The following is a 17,815-nucleotide window of genomic DNA, read 5'->3' as shown; positions in this document are numbered from 1 at the left end:
TGTGAGATCCATCTGAGAGTTCAAAGGTCATACCTTTCCGATTCACCAACCCACATGATCATGCACTTCTGTCTGATAATTAGGTTACATAAGAGTGATTTCTGCCGATGAGGAGTATCACAAGAATCAGAGAAAGGCAATATTCAAAAGGAATCCGAGATCTTGGAATGAGTGATTGTACTATACAAGCCACTGAAACGGGATTAACTACATCTTTTGCGACGAAGGGAGGCGAGCAGGAAATGACACGTATGTAGAGACGATCTCGCTAATGAAGAATTTGTGGTCTTGATTGAGGGGAGGGCATAGAAGAGTGGAGCTCCAGCGTCAAGTCCAGGTTGACATCTTTCAGATATTATTAGAGTACGTTGCTCGGGAAAGAGGTATCTTGAGTGCACCAAGGCCTCAGTGATGACTGATACCAGCAAATCCAGTCCTCTCAGATGATATTTTAACCAACCGTGAAATCATTTCATCGGTATCCGACGCTAAAAACTGAAAAGAAGCTATGTATCATAATATACTAAAAAAATAATGACGGGAGGGGAATGGGGGTTATTGCGCATGCAGACAAAAAGAGTGCGAGATAACAACGACGAGATGGTAATAACTAAATAACCGGGATCCACACTGTACAAGCTAAGTACGACAGAGGAGAAAATGCAACGCCGTCATCATCATGCAACAACATCAGCAGAACTAAAGCTACTCCGTCGACGTCGTATACTTCTCAACCCCGGTCGCGCAGTCTTGCTGCCAGGAACCACAACGGCAGCGACATTGGTCGTCATCCATGCATCAGAAGTAGGACCAGCCTTTTTCGTGGTAGCATTAGCAACCTCAGTGAGAGTGGATGCGTGGTGAGGTCGCTTGGAAGGGATTAACGTAGGGAGACGGGAGGGTGTGGGAGCTGTTGGTGGAGGTCGTCGCGTTACGGGGGCGGGAACCGGAACAGGTTTCTGACGCGCAGCAGCAGCTTTGGCAGCAGTCGTCGTCTTTGTCGTAGCAAGTCTAGGAATCTTGTTCGGAGGCTGCTGCCCTGTAGATTTAACGGGTGATGTGGGAGGCTTGATAGCTGTGCCAGCCTTTCGAATAGCAGCTGCGCCAGCCGTAGATCTAGTCACCCGAACGGGGCGCCTTTCCGACGCCGTGATCTTCTTCGTCACCGGGGTGGTTTTGCTCTTGTTGCGCGTCATCGGCATAGCGGGGAGAGGGAGAACATCATCTGTGTCTTCATCAGATTCACTCTCATCAATGGCTTCACGTGCGATTCGTTTGCCGGATGGCGTCTTTCGTGGCTGGCCAGGCGTAGCGATAGCTTTGGCGTGAACCGCAGCCGCTGCAACATGCCTGCTCGGAGTTACAGGGGGATAAGTTGTTCCTGTTGGTGGGGGTGTTGTCATCTCCATACGCATACGCCCGATTTCTTCGTCCGTATCAGCTGGAGGTGTTGCAGGAGTCACCATTGGCGCTGGTTCTGCTGGTATCGCGTTGGCTCTTTGTTGTCTCTGCATTTCATCAACTGCTGCCCACTTGGACCACTCTAGCTGTTTCAGGTACATGAATTGTTGCTGGGGGCCAACAACGCTACCCGGCCGAACGATACGCATGAAGGCAATCGCTTCGTTTGCTGTAAACCCGTACTTCCAGATGAGGTATGCACCTATTAGGGTGCCCGTTCGTCCCAAGCCAGCTTTACACTAAGTCGAAAAGTGAACGTCAAGAAGAGGGTCTACAAGAAGACAAGCAACGCACGTGAACTGCTACCACGCCACCAGACTCGATTATCCTATCAGCGGTGTCGATGAATGTCCGCACAATCTCATCTGTTGGATTGGTACCGTCATCGAAATACAGTTCCATGTGATCGACACCACGATCCAAAAATGTGTCTCGATCATAAAGTTTGGTATTAAGGCGCACGACGAGCTTGATGTTTCGCTTCTCGAAGTAATCGAGGCAGTTAAGGAATGGTGTGGGAAGCTTGCGCTGCAATGCGAGGTTTTTCGTGGAAGATGCAGTGGAATACACTGACGTGCCAGAGTCCGCTGACTCCTTCGACTCCTTCTCCTTCTTTATCCAAGCTGAGTCGACAGGCGAGGCGAACGCAATGAAATTGGGCGTTATCCAGTTCCAATCTCCGTTCTCCACCTTTTCATAAAACTCATAATCCTCAACGTCGAATTCGTTCATATCACATAGGCCATTCTGCATGGCTTTCCAGACCCCCCAGAGACAGTCTTGTATATTGAGATTGAAATCTGAGGGGCCTCTGCCGGCGTCACGGAATGGCATGAATTCCACCTCTGCGATAGGGTGGAAGGCCTCCCATGGAGCTCGTCGCTGGACGATCATCTGCGGCTGCGGTGTTAGCGGAGTGACTTGATGAGAGGGTAGAGCACGCACTACATAGAGGGCCATCAGAAGAGCTGCATTGGCCTTCCGCCGGGGGTCATCGGAGGAGTAAAGGACGAGTCTGTACTGCGTCAGATTGGGATCCTGGTCATCGCGCCGCAACGCTGCACGTAAGTGGCAGCTTAGCAACACCAAGGCGCGTCCGTACCTCCAGAAGCTCATGAATGAGTATACAAGCCTTGTAGACCATCGCTATATTGAGTGGGCCCCAGTCCTGGAAGAAAGAAAGGTAGAGCAACTGGTCATCAATGGTGAAGAAGTAGTAAGATGCCATGTCGTCTGACGCGGACGATGGTCCCGCACGATTACGCGTTCGTATACGCGGTCGGTTATCGGCTTCATTGCAGTGTTTGTTCAAGACTTCAGGATTCGGTGCAGGTTGAGGAAATGTAGTAAAATATAGCCTGGATATATTTATCCGCAAGTTCAACATAACCAACGAAAAATAGAATTGAGGCAGACCTTTCTCCAAACTGGCAGAGTAAATCGCAGTTCAGTCTCATTGCTGAAGGAAATTTCTCCGAGACTGGGCCAGAGATGAATGAAGAGGGAGAAGAGAGTGAATGGCGTGTTCCAACACGCTGCACTGAGGCGGTTGAAACTGACAATGCCAAACATAAACAAATCCGCTACCGAGTTGCCTTATTTGGACAGCAAGATCTTGATCGTTTGGCCTCGACGCGTCGCGTCGTGACCAATCATCAGGTACATGAAAGGGGTATGTACTCGACTTCACCCGTCCCCTTCGACATTGTTCCCCGTGACTGGGTTACTCATTTCACCAGCACTGGCTTCTGCAAATCTCCATTTGAAAATTGTCTCGTCTCGTCAAACTTTGCCAAATTGAAGTACCGGCTACGAATTCAAGCGGCACCATGTGCCATAGATAGCCAAATGAATGAATGGTTGCCTCCAGTACTTTAGGACGAAGAAATAAATGGATTCTCCGCAACGCTCCAAAACAGCCTAAATAGAGGTGCTGCTACTAGTGATAAATGGAGAAAAGTTGTATTTAAATGAACCCAAAGCAAAAGAGGACTCGGAGGTAGGCGTTAGACAGGTGTAACAGGTATCCTGCCAAGGCTCAAGCGATCCAACAAGGCTTCGAAGATGTATAGGTCGTCGTTTGCCATTTCCTGCACCCAGTCCACCTACTTAGTCTCGGAGTTTCTCTCCCTCATTCTGCCGCTGATTATCTCCATTTAATTATATGCCTTTCCTGCAAGTTATGTATTTGCATATCAATGTATTTTGCTCTTACATCCTCCTTGGAGGCCTCAAAGTCTCACAGTCAAATATCACATTCTTTTTACCCCCTGGCATTCAGTAAGCTGTCTGAACTGCGAGTTTCAGCTTACCCTTCACACTTACAGTAGCTTGGCTCAGGCGCAAATAGCAGATCCCAAGGGGAAGCCAGGACGATTCAAGATCAGAAGATTCCCCAACACGAGAACAATAGGTAGTGTACTGCTATAGCCTAATCTCTTCCTCTTAATTCTTGCTATCCCTGCTTTCAATACCATCGTTTGTGGAGACAGTACAGCATTTTGTGAACTCTAATAAAGGTTCCAATTTAGAACCCCATATATGCATGTCCGTATGTAACGCACCTTGTAATAGTTGATCAGCCTCTGCCGCACAAAATTGATGAGTATGGGATTCTTGACAGCTTTAAAGAATAATTGACTCACCGCTTGCCCTCATCTCCGTTGATTCACTGGGTGTTATTGGCGAGATAAACTGGATCTGAGTCAAGTCGATCGGAGGGTTGACCTGTGAAAACACCCAGGCAGCAATTTGAAGACTATCCTTATCCTCCTTCAACAACATGGCCTGCTCCAGCGCTGGGTATATTTCCGCGAACTGTGCTACGGAAAGGCTCAGCACCTTTCCACTTAGACACTGTAGTACAGGATCAGCAAATATTGAACTGATTGTGCCACGGATAGCTGTGCGCAAATCAGTATCGGGCGTTATGGCCATGGCAGGAAGTAAAGAGCAAAACCGATCCAGTACTGAAGTCTAAGTCAATTCTGTATCACGTGGAAGACATGCTAAGGCCCTCGTCCTCTTCGACCTTGCTCTCCATGACCGTTTTAATCATTTCACTTCCCAACACACCGGCTTCTGCAAATCTCCCTTCGAAAAATTGCCTCGTCTCATCGAACCGCTGCCTGTAAACCTCAAAACTACCAAACCGGACACACTGACTCCACCCCCGCGCGGCGACTACGAATTCAAGGTCGTCGGAACGGTGCCATGTGTCATAGATAGCTGAATGAATGGACGCCTCCAGTAAGGAGGAAGAAAGGAATAAATGCTCCGCAACACCTAAAAACAGCCTAAATAGAGGTGTTGCCGCGAGCGATAGATGGAGAAAAGGTTTGATATTCAAATGAGCCCAGCAATCAACCATAGCAAGCAGAGAAAGGTGGGAGTTAGGTCGGTACCCAGTTTTAGATCCTGATCCGTTCTCTTCGCTCGTAGGTATCCGGCCAAGGCTAAAGCGGTCCAGCAAGGCTTCGGAGAGGAGAATCGGCCGTCGTCTTTTCTTCTGTGTACCCTCGCCATTTCCTACATCGCCAAAGACGATTCTACGGCCCCACTCCACTCTGTCTCTGAGCTTTCTTTCTCGTTCTGCAGCCGATTCTCCCCCATCCGTGCCCGTGGTACCAGCCACCACCATCATCTTGAATAGCTCGGTAGCACTTTGGGCGTACTGGTTTATCTGTTCTCTAGCTTGTGGATTCATGATGGCTAGCCCCGCATAGACATGCCAGGCGTTGCTGAAAATTCGGAGAGCGAGGTTGACCTTTACGGTCTCTATTCCGCCAACATAAAGTCCTTGTTCCCAAGGATAAGCAGCACTGCAAGCCCAGGCAGTTCCCATACTGTTCGCGTACTGAGCTCACAGGTATCGAACTTAGCGAGGTAACTTACCTCAAAAAGGCCATATGAGTGACCGCTTGCGTATTCGCAGTGACGATATCGTGTTCATCATAAGATAGATATACATAACGCGATCCAAAACATCGAAGGATATTCTCGACGAGCAAAAGATCAGATTCGGGTGCTCGGTGCTTGATAAGAACCTAACATGAGGTCAGACATGGTTGTTTTACTTACCAGAAACATAAGGAACCAGTGCTCACCAAGGGTTGTCCGACAGGATTTACTGTTGGGCCGTGTAGGGAATGACACGACACAATTGACGTGTCGGCGGGTAGGTATTTTTCAAACGCTGCCTTTTCCGGGGCTTTTACCGAGGTTTGTCCAGCGACGATAGCATTTAGTTTCGTTGCTATTTGCCTGCATCAGTGGTGATTCGGTTCAACGGTCCGAGGGGTCTTCTTCCCAAACTCACAAGGTCCATATTCCGCGACGACACGGTCAACAAACTCGGCCTCGACAGAGTACATAATAAAGTCGGATGAACGTGAGACGCCATGCCCGTCTCGATAAACCGTTACACCAGGAATGTCTGGGAAATTGTCTATCAAAGTCTGTTGGACGAAGATATCATGCTACGCACCGCGATACCTTTCTTGTAGAGATTCGTAGTTCTTTCGTTGATCACATACATGTATTCTGTTCAAGAGATCAATAAATGGTGGTATGTATAGCGTGTCAAGCGACAAACTTTTTCCAGCCGGCTGCCGACAACCTGTTGGCATACATTGAGCCCATGAGTCCCATACCAATAATTCCTATGGTGGGCTGCTGGTCGATGGGATCCTTTGGGTCGACACTCGAAGAGAATGGCATTTTGAGAGGAGTCAGTGTGAATACAGTCCAAGGGCCGGATTTCTTAAATAGCCTATTCCGGAGCCTGTTAGACGACAAAGCCAAACTTTCGATTTTGCAGTTTCCCTTTTCCTCTTCTCGGCGCGTCTGTTCGTTTCCTTCCTCGCTATGCCTCGCCTTCGATGGCAGGAAGTAATAAAGGCGGCGACCAATAATCCTTGGACAACAAATTTCCGGCATTTAATCCAGGTCGACAGGGCGTGGCTGAAGCGCAAAGCTGCTGAATCAGACCAGCGAAAAGCCAAGGTCGTTCACTCTGCAAACAGAATCAAGTATTGGAACATTGTTCCCGGCGACCAGATTCGTATACGTGGCGACAGGAGCGACACCTTGCACTCTGTCCATGCTATTAACAAGCTAAGCAATCAGGTATTTCTCAAGCCTACTGAGGGTAACGTGAGTCCTGGTTCTCCCGTCGATATCCTGCATGTACTGACTACAGCCGCTCTCGTAGCAAGAAGGTGGAACCCGAGGCAAAAACTACCATTACTCAAGATGTCAGCTCTATGTTGGCGACTATGAATTTCCCCCAGAACCAGGCTCAATAGAAGCACAGACGCGTCGGTACGTTACTTCTTTGTTCGGGTACGTTCGGTATTGAATACGATTCAGGGTGTTTGCGCAGCGTATTGGCACTTCTAAGCCCGTCTGGAGTACGTATCTCAAACGATTCCACTGGAATCGTTACGCCGTAAAAACAATCCCCTCGGTCCCTCAGCTTCACGGAAAAAGGGTTCCAATACCATGGCCAGTGCGAGAGGAACCAAAATATGCTGAACGTAAGCAATCTTCTCTTTATATCATGATTTACCTGAGGGCTGTGTTTAGCGAGCGTAAACTACGACACTCCAAAAGATGAAGTCATGAAAGTGACATATCAACCTCCTCCGTTCAACACCTCCCACCGATCTTATCTTCCCCAGCCACCATCAGAAAGCGAGTATCTCTTTGTGATGTTCAACAGTGGTCTGTCTGCGACGTATGGGGATACTCAACACCCCGCGGAGCTCTACTTGGAGAAAGAGCTCACAAATCCCCATTCGTTCGCCAAACGCCACGAACGCTGGAAAGCATATCAGGCATACAAGAAGACTCTACTCGCGGAGATGATACAGAAGGAGCAGAAGCATCTCTTTGGCCGCACGAAAGAGCAAGCAAGGGCCGACGCGACGTTCAAGTGGAAGGAGCGCTTGGAACTGGAGAGAAAGGAGAAGGTGGCAATGAGACAGTCGTTTGCAAACCTGAAGCAGGAAAGGAAGGCAAGGAGGAAGGCCAGGAAAGACGCGAAGATAAGGCAGCGTCTGACGGATATGGTTTTGTCGGATGCAGTCAACCAAATCGTCCCGAGGGAGGTCGAAGCTTGAGCGATATCTTTAGTTTCTTCAATAGAAATGTTGTTCAGGTCGGAACCAAAGGATGCTTGAATAGGCTCACATCATATCTGGTACTCTTACATATTGCTATCTATAATAGAACACTGTAGAGGTTTTACCATTCAACCTGTCATTGGTTCCGCTCAGTGTCTGTCCTACAGCCGGCCCGAAATGGATACTGTCTCTTGACTTCCTACCACCATGTCCTCTCTTCGCTCACGGAGCCCAGAGGCGCTGTACCATGCTATCCCTCAAGCACCGATGGCCTCACATCCAATACTGCAAACGGAGCCTGACATTGAAATGGAGGACGAAGGCGACCCGGATGGCGCACACGAGTCAACACATCCTCATTTTACACATGTGGATGCCCGGGTGCGCTGGATCTTTTTCATTCTGGGCTGCGCAGTGCTGCTACCTTGGAACGGTGCGTTACTAGGCACTTCTGAGTGAATGATTGACCTGAGACTGGGTAGTAATGATAACTGCCACACCGTATTTCATGGCGAGACTATCGACGTCACCAATCAGGCTCACATTCAGCTCGTATCTTTCCACCTCGTTCACCGCATCCAACTCGATATTCCTGGCTCATGCTACAGCAACATCCAAGAAGGTGTGTGTATCTACACGGCGGCAGCAGTAACCTCTTGATCACATCAACAGAATGCCCCCTCGCGTCAAATCATTGTGTCGATATTGTGCCTGTCAGTCCTGACATCGCTCCTCACATTCAGCACATTTGTGCATACAACTTCCGGCTTTTTCTTTGCCTTTGTGTTGCTCAATGGCATCGCCCAAGCAGCCTTTGGTTCATATCTGCAAACTTCATGTATAGCGGTTGCGTCACTTTTCGGTCCCACTGCCGTGCAGCCTATGATGTCGGGACAAGCTGGCGTCGCTGTGGTGGTCAGCGGTGTGCAGGTATTGAGCGCACTTGCCTCGGTCCGAGGAGACTCAGAGGCCAAAGTGTCAAGTATTCCCACTGGTGGCCACGGGGAAGCGGAGGAACGATCCGCATTTGTGTTCTTTGGCTTGTCGACCTTGTTCCTTCTTGCGAGTGCCGGGGCTCAGGTTTGGTTAACGAATATGCCCGTTTACAAGACCGTTGCTGGCTCGCTAGAGGCGCGCGCCAAGACGGATGCCGATGAAATAGACGGCGAGGAGGCGCAGGGTCTCGTATCTCGCGGACGCCAAGACGCGTCAGAAGAGAAGGGGAAAATATTCAGAATCGCAAAGGCAAATATGATTTATGAAGTGGCCGTTGCCTATGTCTTCGTTGTTACTCTCGTAAGTGAATACCGCAATGTTTGGATGTTATTGACTGTGTACTAGGCTGTGTTCCCTCCCATAACAACCTCCGTTGCACCAACAAATCCGTCTATGCATCCTCTTCTTTTTAGCTCAATCCACTTTTTCGTCTTTGGCGTTGGCGACTTCTGTGGACGATACGTCTGCTCATTCCCCCGACTACTGACCTGGTCCCCCAAACGACTTCTCGCGTTGTCTCTTGCCCGCACTCTGTTTGTGCCCCTGTTCCTCATGTGCAACGTCCAGCGCCCCTCGTCGTCCGCTTATACCCCAATAATAAATTCGGACTTTATCTTTATGCTGATATTATTCCTTTTCGCTCTTTCAAACGGCTATGTGTCAAGTATGTGCATGATGTCTGCGCCGTCCCTCGAGCACAACCATAGATTGAAGTCGAGGGCGGACATAGATGTTGCGGCTACGGTGGCGAATTTCTGCCTGATCTTGGGGCTTGCGGCCGGAAGTATAATGAGTTTCGCTGTGAGGGGAGCAGTCTGTCACTGTAATCCATTTACCTCGTAATAAGCTGCTGTGGGAAGGTCTGTCCCTCTAACATCTCACCTTCGTGGCTGAATTTTGAGGATTTTAGGTGCCCTATAATCTAATCTATGCCTCGGCTTATCATCTTACAAAGTAGACAAGAACGCCTCCCTCGCATATGTGTTCTCTAATCCTTCTCCAGCTTCGAATTTGCGACGCCGCCTCTGTAATTTAGAGACCATGCCCCTGGAATACGAAATACGCCAGCCCGTCCGGTTTTTGTTTGCCCTTTTGGGTTGATACTATACAGGTATATGCTCGTTGCCTGCTCGCAGAATGAGCCACCGAACCCTGATTAACAACGCTACATCGATCACGAGTCGTTATAGACGAGCAATAATTAATGCTACTATCCACTAGAGCAGCTCAATTATCAATGGTCATGCCAGTACGCAGCGTTTATAAGCTTAGGACACAAGCGCAATGAATCTGACCTCATCATCTATCAATCTGCCACCCCAATTACGCTATTCGACGAGGTGGGGAATGCACAACGGAGGGCCAAGACCGTAGTACGGGTTTGGCAAGGTGTCATTGATTGTCATAAACCAATGTTATGTGGGTCCGCGGAACCGTACCGTGGCATCCACAATGGACGACGGTCATACGGATGAGAACGAGGCGGTTTAAAATGCCCGTTGCTTCGGTGGCTTCTTGTCAGCGCCCGTCGCCACCGACGATGGTGTTGACGACGAGAATAGTCGCGAAAAATGTAGCACCTTCCTGGTCCTTCCAGCATCTTCCAACGCAGTTCCGCTCGACCCGAAGCTGATCGGAATTCATGCCTCGAGGCATCAAGCTTCCCGATGTTTGCCTATGTCAACTTCATGTTACCAGAATCTGGTCAAAGAAGTAAACCAAGAAGAATCAAAATCAATAATACCCGCCAGCAAGATTGTCAACCTAGTCGCCAAAGCGCAAATCGACGACATCATAGATACAGAATATTACATTCCGTTTTTCGAACGTCTTCGATTGCCGTCACCGCTACCCCGAATCAGTAAGTTCGCAGCCATATTAAGACCGGTCTAGTAATACTTGAGGCCTGGATTACTCGATTCCCCGAAGATTCCAGTCCCCTTAGTTGCCATTTCCAAGCACCATCTTCAAATTCAAACGGGAACGTGACGATTCTGGGGGTAAAATCCTCCCAAATTGGTTAAGTTACGACTCCCAGGCAGCCGGTTAAGATCGAAACATCGCACGAATTACTGCGAACTTACCCCCGATCTCTCGTGGCGTTCGATGGCTGTTTATAAGATCCAGGACCCACGTCAAAATCCCCCCAGGATCATGTCACAGGCGTCCACTATCCAATTTCCTTCTCGCGACCCTTCTCCAGCACCTGAGTATCACGACTACAATTCTGACGCTTCATCAGTGTCTTCGTCTTCTTCAAGTTTTCGTCGACGGCGACGCCGTGCGGGCGTTTCCGGGGCTGACGCAGTTCGGGCTATTTCTATAACAAGTGCATCCTCCTCGGACTCTGGGCATAGCGACCAGTCTGAGTCTGAGCAAGAGATCGAAGAACCGCCGGTGCCCATTCCAAGGGGCCGTGAGGAATTCCGAGCGGGAAGATCAGGAGGCAGAAGAGTTAGTCGAAAGCCAAAAGTGGTGAAGCTGAGAATAGAGCTCCACCTGGAGATAGACATGACGATCAAGGCGAAGATACGTGGGGACATCACGCTCTCGCTTTTGTGAGTAAAATCCACCCTTGCAAGCTTGGAGCCTTGTTCTGATAATCCACCTAGCCGATGATATCTCCGCCAGCCAGTGACTCAGTGCAGCAGTTGGGCGAAGGCTAGTTTCAGTTTCGCTTCGGTTCCGTCTTCGATGCTGATATTGCAACGCTCTGTAGGACTTTCGATTTGGGCATTTTCGGTGCTAAAAAACTTTACGAAACATTACGGCTTTCACGGTTGATATTAGGGATGGAGCGCATACATGGGAATTTTAGTGTAGGTACCTATCGACAGGCAAGTTAGTTTTTTTAGTATACGAAAAGAGGAATTGAAAGGGATAACCCATGATCCTCAAACACCGAGTTCGATGTGAGCCTGTAAGGACGTATTGCGATGGCGACAGACTGCGAAGGAATTCGGATCTTGTCAATTAAGCGCCGTTCCAGATGCTTTCTGGCCTCCATTCCGCGAAGGGGTGGAAGCACGGGGAAGACAGAGGGCCCACCTCGTAGGTACTCTCCGGTAGGTCGGATAGAGTGCGAAAGCGTCGGTCAATTGAAACTTGGACGTGGAGTCGCATACGTCGGCCACCATGTTCCTTTCGGTAATCAATCGTTGCACATTGCTAGGTCCCGATTCCAGCCCATCCTGGTGCTTTTCAGAAGTTCTGCGGGTACCTGCAATCCTTCGGTTCATGACGTTAAGCTGATTGATCATATCGGTACAACTCACCGAATGCTTTGAGGAGGGTAGTGTTATTATCAGCGATACGATATCAAGAGAACTTGTTGTTGAAAGAGGGTGTATACCTCAGTCAAGGGTGAGACGCTGGTCGGACAAAGATAAACGGAAAGTCGACAAATCCACATGGGCACCAGACCTTTTGTGCCCGAGGACTTGTAAGCAGTGGTGCCGTGGGCCGCAAACCTACGACTTTTTTTGGTGCAGAAAACAATTCCAAGCGACGGTTAGCGCTACAAGAACATCAGAAAAATATCAGGGTATCCGAAGGACTCTCCAAGGGTCTATTATATGGGACGTACCTCGCTCGGTCTGAGTGTATGGACCTTGCGGCAGCAAGGCGGGGCCATACCTGCCTCGAAGGTCGTGAAAATTTCGTCGTCGTGACCAGGAAACCATCAAAGTTCTCGAGGAACAAGCGAAACGTCGGGCAAAAGCGCTCATCGTTCAAGGTTTGGAGAAGGAGGCAAACTGTTCCTTACGCATCAAGGAAGAGGCAAAAAGCCACGATAAGAAATGTTACTTACTATCCTTGAGCGAAGGCTAGAACACCGCAATAGGGTCGGAGTTGTGCAACATTCAATGTCAAAGGGCGCCAGGACTGCAGACCCTTATTCAAAGTGTCTCCGACCACAAATAAGGGAGATTAGGGTAAACCGCGAGGCTCGGGATGGAGATACGATACGGAAGGCGCAGCGGCGCAGGGTGAAGCAGCAAGAGTTTGATAAAGCTAGCAGAGTTCTTTCCGTACTTATAGAAACATGGGGGGAAAGTTGAAATTCACCCTAGCATAATCTGTCAACGCGTCAGTCAATGAGTTGGAAATGTCCGCCCAAGATCAGCACATCTGACGCGTCTTAGGGTAACAACGCTCGTTCGTTGCCAGCATATTTGACTGAGCGCGACATGAGACAGATTTCTTAACGTTAAAAAGAAAAAATGGCGCGGTCGAGGCAAACGAAACGGCCGTGTACCATTGATGTCATTGATGAGGCTGGTTCGGCAATCTAGACAAATACCGGAAGTGAATATCCCATTTCAGCCTGTTTCCTTTCTACCACCATTACATGTGTACTACCACCGGCATATCTCCTGCATAATTGAGGATTTCTGCCGTCTTGAATCCCCTCGGTCGCATGACATCGAATTCGAACACAAAGGTCGGACTTCCTCGTTTTTTCTTACATGTCATGACATTTTTTTCAAATTGGTACTCGTTGGTTCAAGACAGGCGCACAAAGTGCTTCGGCCTCGACATTTTTTGATGGGGGAACACGCCATTCCAATATTTTTCTAGCGTTCTTCGTCTGCATCTTTTAGTCGTGGGTATCCAGCATCTATATACGACGATCGCTGGCGGAATATTAAAGGAAATCACCGATAAATAAATGCTTCGACGAAGAAGGTAAGCTGGAGTACTTATAATCAGATCTATCCTTGGTGCAAGTCAGCGCTCGTCCCTCCTTGTGCTTCCTCTCGCCACATCCGCACGGTCTTGTCCGGAGTGTCGCCTTGCTATTTCGGCACCAACCTTTCCGACAGTACACCCCACACTCAAACGTAAAGCTTAAACCCACGGGACGCTCATAAATAGGCCCTTCGTTTCACTCTTCTAGCACCGTCTCATCCCTTCCGCGCATCTCCGTGAGTGGCCTCGTATTACTAGGTCTCTCTGGCTCATTATTCTCCTCGTAAAGGTTCTCAGTAGCTTCTATGGCCATGGTCATGGATGTAATGTGCATTCTTCCACAGGAAATCGTCGATCACATCATCGACAGCATTGGTGATGATCCAGAGACTCTTCAAGCTTGTGCTGTCGTTCGCCAGTCGTGGACCTCAGCGAGCCAACGTTCATTATTTCGACATGTCCGGCTCACGAACCGGAGCCTGCTAGTACTATTCCAGCAGGTCGTCTCATCCTCACCACGTCTTGCGAATTTCACGAAACACCTCGATGTAGTCGACACAGCAACACGGCGATCCCAGCAATGGGTCATATCTTCGTCTAACCAGCTATCGATTTTGTTACCCCTACTCTCCAATTTAAACAGTATCACATTCGACTTCAATACCATGCCTTGGCGAGAGGTGGTTCGAATGGAAGATGTCTTGCGCCAGGCATTCCGCATGCCAAATCTCGTACACGCCACATTGGATGGAATACGGGAGACATTCACTTCCGTTTGGGCTCTCACACTATTTGAAGGGTCGCTCGTCAAGACCATTGACCTTCGGAATATTTATGTCAGTCGTGATTCACCAGATCGGAGCCCAGATTCACCCAAGATTCGCTTACCATCGGTCGAGTCCCTTTCGTTGGTATGCCTTGGGAGTCTACGCGTACTAGACTCTCTTCGGGAGATCACTTTTTCGGCTCTCCGGGAGTTATCAGTTCTTGTAGAATCTTGGGATGAAGTTATAGCCGTGTCCAAGATAGCTGGGAGCCTCTCCCTCGATACCCTTGCGCTACATTGGGACACTCAGAGTTTTGGTATGTACCCGTCAACCTTCCGGCGTCTACTTTTCTAATTTAACTGTCTACAGGAACCAGCGGCGACTTCACACCTACCCTGAATCCCATACGACTCGGTCTTCTTCCCCATATACATTTCCAGCCCTTTCCCCTGTCCTCCAAACCATACGGTATGTACGCCCCATCGGAAGTGCCACTCTGGTGGGCGACATACTTTCGTCAGGTCTCGGACAGCTTTCTACGGACCATTACCGTGACTTTTCATAAAAAGTCTGGGGTCTCCGAGTATGAATACGATCATGATCAACGCCTTCTAGAACTTTCCAGCTGGAATCAACTTGATGCAGCTCTTTCGCCGACTCTTCGTCTTCGGGATGTCATTCTCAGTGATGAATGTTTGCAATCTGATGGCTGTGAAGACGAAGGCGTCCGAGGTAGGGTGAGGCAGGCATTTCCGCTGCTCTATGAGCGTGGTATCCTGCGATTCTGAGGTGATCTTTTCTCTTCTGTCTGGGCTTCGTAAAGCACTGACAATTGCATTAATAGATGATAATAATGAAAGGACTATTTACGTATGGGAATCAGGATAATGTACAAGTGTTGATATGAGACGTCACAATTCCAATTGATGATTCTACCGTAAAAATACAACGAAAAAGACAGAAAAAAAGGTATGAAGGTCGTGGCCAGTAAGGCTTGTGGTCGTATCATGAAAAGATTAAATAAGGGACATTAACGAATCATTGGAATCAAGTTCAAAGCTCGAAGAAATGAAAGATCAAATAGCTGGTGTGCAACTGTTAATGCACAGCCAGCATGGGCTGCCAGACACCGTACGACGTCTCTTCCAAGTGGTGCAGATCGAGACGATCCCATGGCAGGGGAATCCTGTTTGTCTGAAATATGACTCAGCGACAGCGGGGACCTAGAAATGAGATCTTCCTTACCGAGAAATAGTGGACACAAGAACGCGCGACCCGCCGAGCTAACGTCTGCAAGTCTACCCGGCTGCCGTAAGACTCCAGCGGGATTTCATACTGGAGCGCCTGATATCCTGACCACTGAAGGATCGGATCAGACATAATTCAATCAGACAACAAGGTATACACACCTTGATTAACAGATAGATGTTATCCCGCCTGTCAGGGTGCAGGTCGCGCAGATAGTATGAGTCATTTCCCGAGAGCCGAACGCTGTGGGACTGGGCGTCGGACAAACTGACGCCGCTCATGAAAGCGCCCTTTCGTTTGAACTTGACTCGCAGAGAGCTTGACCGATGGTAAGCATCCATCCCACCGGTACTAAACGAGACCGTATGTCTTCGCTGACGGGGCATGCTGACTACGACAGGGCGCGGAGTGTAGCTGGAGGGAAGTCTCTGATGATGCGCGCGATAGTAGCCATGATCGTCGTAGGCGGCTGAAATTATGATCAGCACCCACGCAAACGGTAAATTACTTGGAAGAGACGCTCACAGTGACTTGACATGCGACGCGACATTGGTACGGCGTGTGATACGGCGTGCGGATTTGCGTAAATATCATAGGAAGGGTGCGGATACTGAAACGTGGATGTCAGCATTCTTCAGTGGCATGATGGCAGAGCAGCCGCCTACCTGATCCATGGGCAGCTGGTGGGGTTGATACATTGGAGTACCGTAGGACATGGATGGCCGACGAGCAACTGGTTGAACGTCGTAGGCGGTGTATGCCATGGCTATAAGGATACTTGGGCCTGTGTGAGGAATGGGAAGAAGTAGGCCATGATTCATAACTGCATCGTGCTTATATATGCGGGTTTGTGTGGGTGCATGTATGTGGCAGACAGGCAACAATGAGGAGGGGTGTGTCCGTAGTCAGCCTCGAGGTATGATTACCTCCCTCGAACAATACTAGCTCAGCGTTACTGGTCCGGTAAGGGCCAAAGCTCGATGCATGATGAGACAAAGCCACTCAGGTGCCAAATTACTACTTAGGGCAATAAAAGAGAGCGCCCGTCAAGGCCCCGCAACTTTGGCCGATATTAAGAGCCTTTGTCCTTAGTTTGGTTTTTCGTGCTGACTCGTAGACCAAGGTAATTCTGATGACGCATCATGATTCGCAGCCCTAAAGCAACAGAAGAGATATTTTGGGACTGTACAGTGGTTTGCCGTGCCATATACAGGATCCTGGTCACCCGATTGTGAAGACGTTCGGAAATGAAGAGACTGATCCGCTGTAGGTTCACAATTGGCAGCCGCCTTGAGGATAGCGTACACCGCGTGAGAAGCAGTTACATGCACGTTCTCAGAATGGTCGTGAAGAGCGGTGGAGATGAAGAGTACCCCGCAATTTCCGGCAGATCATCGAGGTAAGTACCTGAGCTTAGCGTGGAGGTCCTATTGGCGGGAACGGCAGTAGAGTCACAGCGCTTGTTGCAGCAAATGCCAAGAGAATACCGTGTAGACGAGTGACATGCGTCAGTAGAGTTGAAGTTAAGCAAGTAGGATCCAGCAGGCCCTGGACCATACGAGGAAGACCCTTGGAGACCAGGTTCATTAGACTTGCGCCTAGGGTGTTTACGTGATACTGATTGCAAGAAGTAGCATTGGGCCAAAGGGTGAATGCACACCGGATCTTGTCCAAGCGAAATTGCGACAAAGCAAGAACAAAGCAAGAACTTGAAGAGGGTTTCGAGCAAAGATCAGCACGAAGGACGCTATTTCTTCCCGCTTCAATGACATATATAACTTCACTTCAGTCTGCTATACCTGTGCCAAGAAGAATTATATGTCGCTGGTCCCGGTTTCAATGCAGGTTTCGATACGAAGAACCAGGCGGAATTCGATCTGTAGATGAAAGCTAACAGGAAGAGGCGCTACGGCAATTGCCATGCCGGCATTAGGCCGGCATTTTGCGACAGTCAAACTTGGAATCAGTTTGATCAGACCACCAAAGTTGCTCGTCCTTCCCTCGGATAGTATCCGTTGCTTATGGCTTAAAGGAATTTAGTCTTGATCTTCTGGCTCAGACTCTCTCGCTGGACTTTTCCGGCTGCATCATTGCGACATAATTCATAATTTGCTCGCAATTGCTATATGCACCTAATCTTGAACTAGCTTGATTCTTTCGACAGTACTAGCTGGTAAAACTCAAGGGAAACCTGGATTGGCAAGCTCTCTTCTGATGGACAGTCACTTCTGAACCAACGCTTAAACCACGGCTTCGTCAGGGGCGTTATAGAGCAATCGGATATGCAAAGAAGACCGGTATTTACTTTGTAGCTGTAGAGATGACGCCATTCCTTCCGGTACCTCTGCGACGGATAGCGGCCTGATGATCCGTGACTGACCTCAGGATATCTGAATGGCATGTACGTGGGGACCCGAGGGTGGCGCTCGCTCACTGGACCTTCGTTGATAGTCGCACCAACCCTCATATTTTGCGATGGTCGGGTGCACATTCAACTAGGTATCCACCCCATTGGGGGTTCCAGGA

At 49.1% G+C, this 17,815-nt stretch overlaps 7 protein-coding genes across 7 annotated transcripts; 4 read left to right on the top strand and 3 right to left on the bottom strand.

Moving 5' to 3' along the window:
- Positions 1–420: 420 nt before the first annotated feature.
- On the bottom strand, positions 421–3,061 carry EV420DRAFT_1501764 (tyrosine protein phosphatase). Its single transcript, XM_060471080.1, has 5 exons — positions 2,878–3,061; positions 2,564–2,819; positions 2,407–2,499; positions 1,756–2,355; positions 421–1,700 (listed from the first exon to the last, which is right to left on the bottom strand). Exons 1-5 carry the CDS (start codon positions 2,916–2,918, stop codon positions 678–680), a joined length of 2,013 nt encoding a protein of 670 aa, XP_060338157.1. The 5' UTR covers positions 2,919–3,061; the 3' UTR covers positions 421–677.
- Positions 3,062–4,447: 1,386 nt separating this feature from the next.
- EV420DRAFT_432891 (uncharacterized protein) lies at positions 4,448–6,207 on the bottom strand. The gene is made up of 6 exons (XM_060482091.1): positions 6,056–6,207; positions 5,948–6,003; positions 5,780–5,896; positions 5,568–5,716; positions 5,356–5,507; positions 4,448–5,306 (listed from the first exon to the last, which is right to left on the bottom strand). Exons 1-6 carry the CDS (start codon positions 6,178–6,180, stop codon positions 4,454–4,456), a joined length of 1,452 nt encoding a protein of 483 aa, XP_060338156.1. The 5' UTR covers positions 6,181–6,207; the 3' UTR covers positions 4,448–4,453.
- A 120-nt stretch (positions 6,208–6,327) lies between these two features.
- EV420DRAFT_1635147 (uncharacterized protein) lies at positions 6,328–7,583 on the top strand (the record flags this gene model as incomplete). The annotated part of the gene is made up of 4 exons (XM_060476407.1): positions 6,328–6,615; positions 6,674–6,783; positions 6,832–6,998; positions 7,048–7,583. The coding sequence occupies 4 exons, from the start codon at positions 6,328–6,330 to the stop codon at positions 7,581–7,583; spliced, it is 1,101 nt and encodes a 366-aa protein (XP_060338155.1).
- Positions 7,584–7,793: 210 nt separating this feature from the next.
- EV420DRAFT_1259865 (nucleoside transporter-domain-containing protein) lies at positions 7,794–9,425 on the top strand (the record flags this gene model as incomplete). Its single annotated transcript, XM_060466977.1, has 4 exons — positions 7,794–8,019; positions 8,069–8,208; positions 8,259–8,882; positions 8,928–9,425. 4 exons carry the CDS (start codon positions 7,794–7,796, stop codon positions 9,423–9,425), a joined length of 1,488 nt encoding a protein of 495 aa, XP_060338154.1.
- Positions 9,426–11,486: 2,061 nt separating this feature from the next.
- On the top strand, positions 11,487–12,814 carry EV420DRAFT_1501750 (uncharacterized protein). The gene is made up of 5 exons (XM_060471079.1): positions 11,487–11,802; positions 11,858–11,953; positions 12,006–12,099; positions 12,169–12,337; positions 12,394–12,814. The coding sequence occupies exons 1-5, from the start codon at positions 11,519–11,521 to the stop codon at positions 12,411–12,413; spliced, it is 663 nt and encodes a 220-aa protein (XP_060338153.1). The 5' UTR covers positions 11,487–11,518; the 3' UTR covers positions 12,414–12,814.
- A 542-nt stretch (positions 12,815–13,356) lies between these two features.
- Positions 13,357–14,747, top strand: EV420DRAFT_432503 (uncharacterized protein). Its single transcript, XM_060482090.1, has 3 exons — positions 13,357–13,510; positions 13,564–14,357; positions 14,418–14,747. Exons 2-3 carry the CDS (start codon positions 13,580–13,582, stop codon positions 14,438–14,440), a joined length of 801 nt encoding a protein of 266 aa, XP_060338152.1. The 5' UTR covers positions 13,357–13,510; positions 13,564–13,579; the 3' UTR covers positions 14,441–14,747.
- A 392-nt stretch (positions 14,748–15,139) lies between these two features.
- Positions 15,140–16,053, bottom strand: EV420DRAFT_1473689 (uncharacterized protein; the record flags this gene model as incomplete). Its single annotated transcript, XM_060469165.1, has 5 exons — positions 15,140–15,235; positions 15,287–15,400; positions 15,451–15,758; positions 15,815–15,899; positions 15,955–16,053. The coding sequence occupies 5 exons, from the start codon at positions 16,051–16,053 to the stop codon at positions 15,140–15,142; spliced, it is 702 nt and encodes a 233-aa protein (XP_060338151.1).
- Between the last annotated feature and the right edge of the window lie 1,762 nt (positions 16,054–17,815).

Source organism: Desarmillaria tabescens (genome assembly GCF_030435595.1).
Source record: "Desarmillaria tabescens strain CCBAS 213 chromosome Unknown EV420scaffold_2, whole genome shotgun sequence".
NCBI classification, from domain to species: domain Eukaryota; kingdom Fungi; phylum Basidiomycota; class Agaricomycetes; order Agaricales; family Physalacriaceae; genus Desarmillaria; species Desarmillaria tabescens.
Note: the sequence above shows the minus strand (reverse complement) of the source record. Positions and strands in the feature narration are given on the sequence as shown.

Bases quoted from the DNA above. Each gene is read 5' to 3' on its own strand.
- EV420DRAFT_1501764 (XM_060471080.1), bottom strand. From the start codon at position 2,918: ATGAGACTGAACTGCGATTTACTCTGCCAGTTTGGAGAAAG. The intron at 2,356-2,406 runs GTGCGTGCTCTA...CCGCAGCCGCAG, and splicing joins TTCTGATGGCCCTCTATGTA to ATGATCGTCCAGCGACGAGC. The intron at 1,701-1,755 runs GTGCGTTGCTTG...TTTTCGACTTAG, and splicing joins GTGGCGTGGTAGCAGTTCAC to TGTAAAGCTGGCTTGGGACG.
- EV420DRAFT_432891 (XM_060482091.1), bottom strand. From the start codon at position 6,180: ATGCCATTCTCTTCGAGTGTCGACCCAAAGGATCCCATCGACCAGCAG. The intron at 6,004-6,055 runs GTTTGTCGCTTG...TCTCTTGAACAG, and splicing joins TCGGCAGCCGGCTGGAAAAA to AATACATGTATGTGATCAAC. The intron at 5,897-5,947 runs GTGCGTAGCATG...ACAATTTCCCAG, and splicing joins TCTACAAGAAAGGTATCGCG to ACATTCCTGGTGTAACGGTT.
- EV420DRAFT_1501750 (XM_060471079.1), top strand. From the start codon at position 11,519: ATGGCGACAGACTGCGAAGGAATTCGGATCTTGTCAATTAAGCGCCGT. The intron at 11,803-11,857 runs CTGCAATCCTTC...GGTACAACTCAC, and splicing joins TTCAGAAGTTCTGCGGGTAC to CGAATGCTTTGAGGAGGGTA. The intron at 12,338-12,393 runs CTGTTCCTTACG...AATGTTACTTAC, and splicing joins GGTTTGGAGAAGGAGGCAAA to TATCCTTGAGCGAAGGCTAG.
- EV420DRAFT_432503 (XM_060482090.1), top strand. From the start codon at position 13,580: ATGGCCATGGTCATGGATGTAATGTGCATTCTTCCACAGGAAATCGTC. The intron at 14,358-14,417 runs GTATGTACCCGT...TACAGGAACCAG, and splicing joins TTGGGACACTCAGAGTTTTG to CGGCGACTTCACACCTACCC.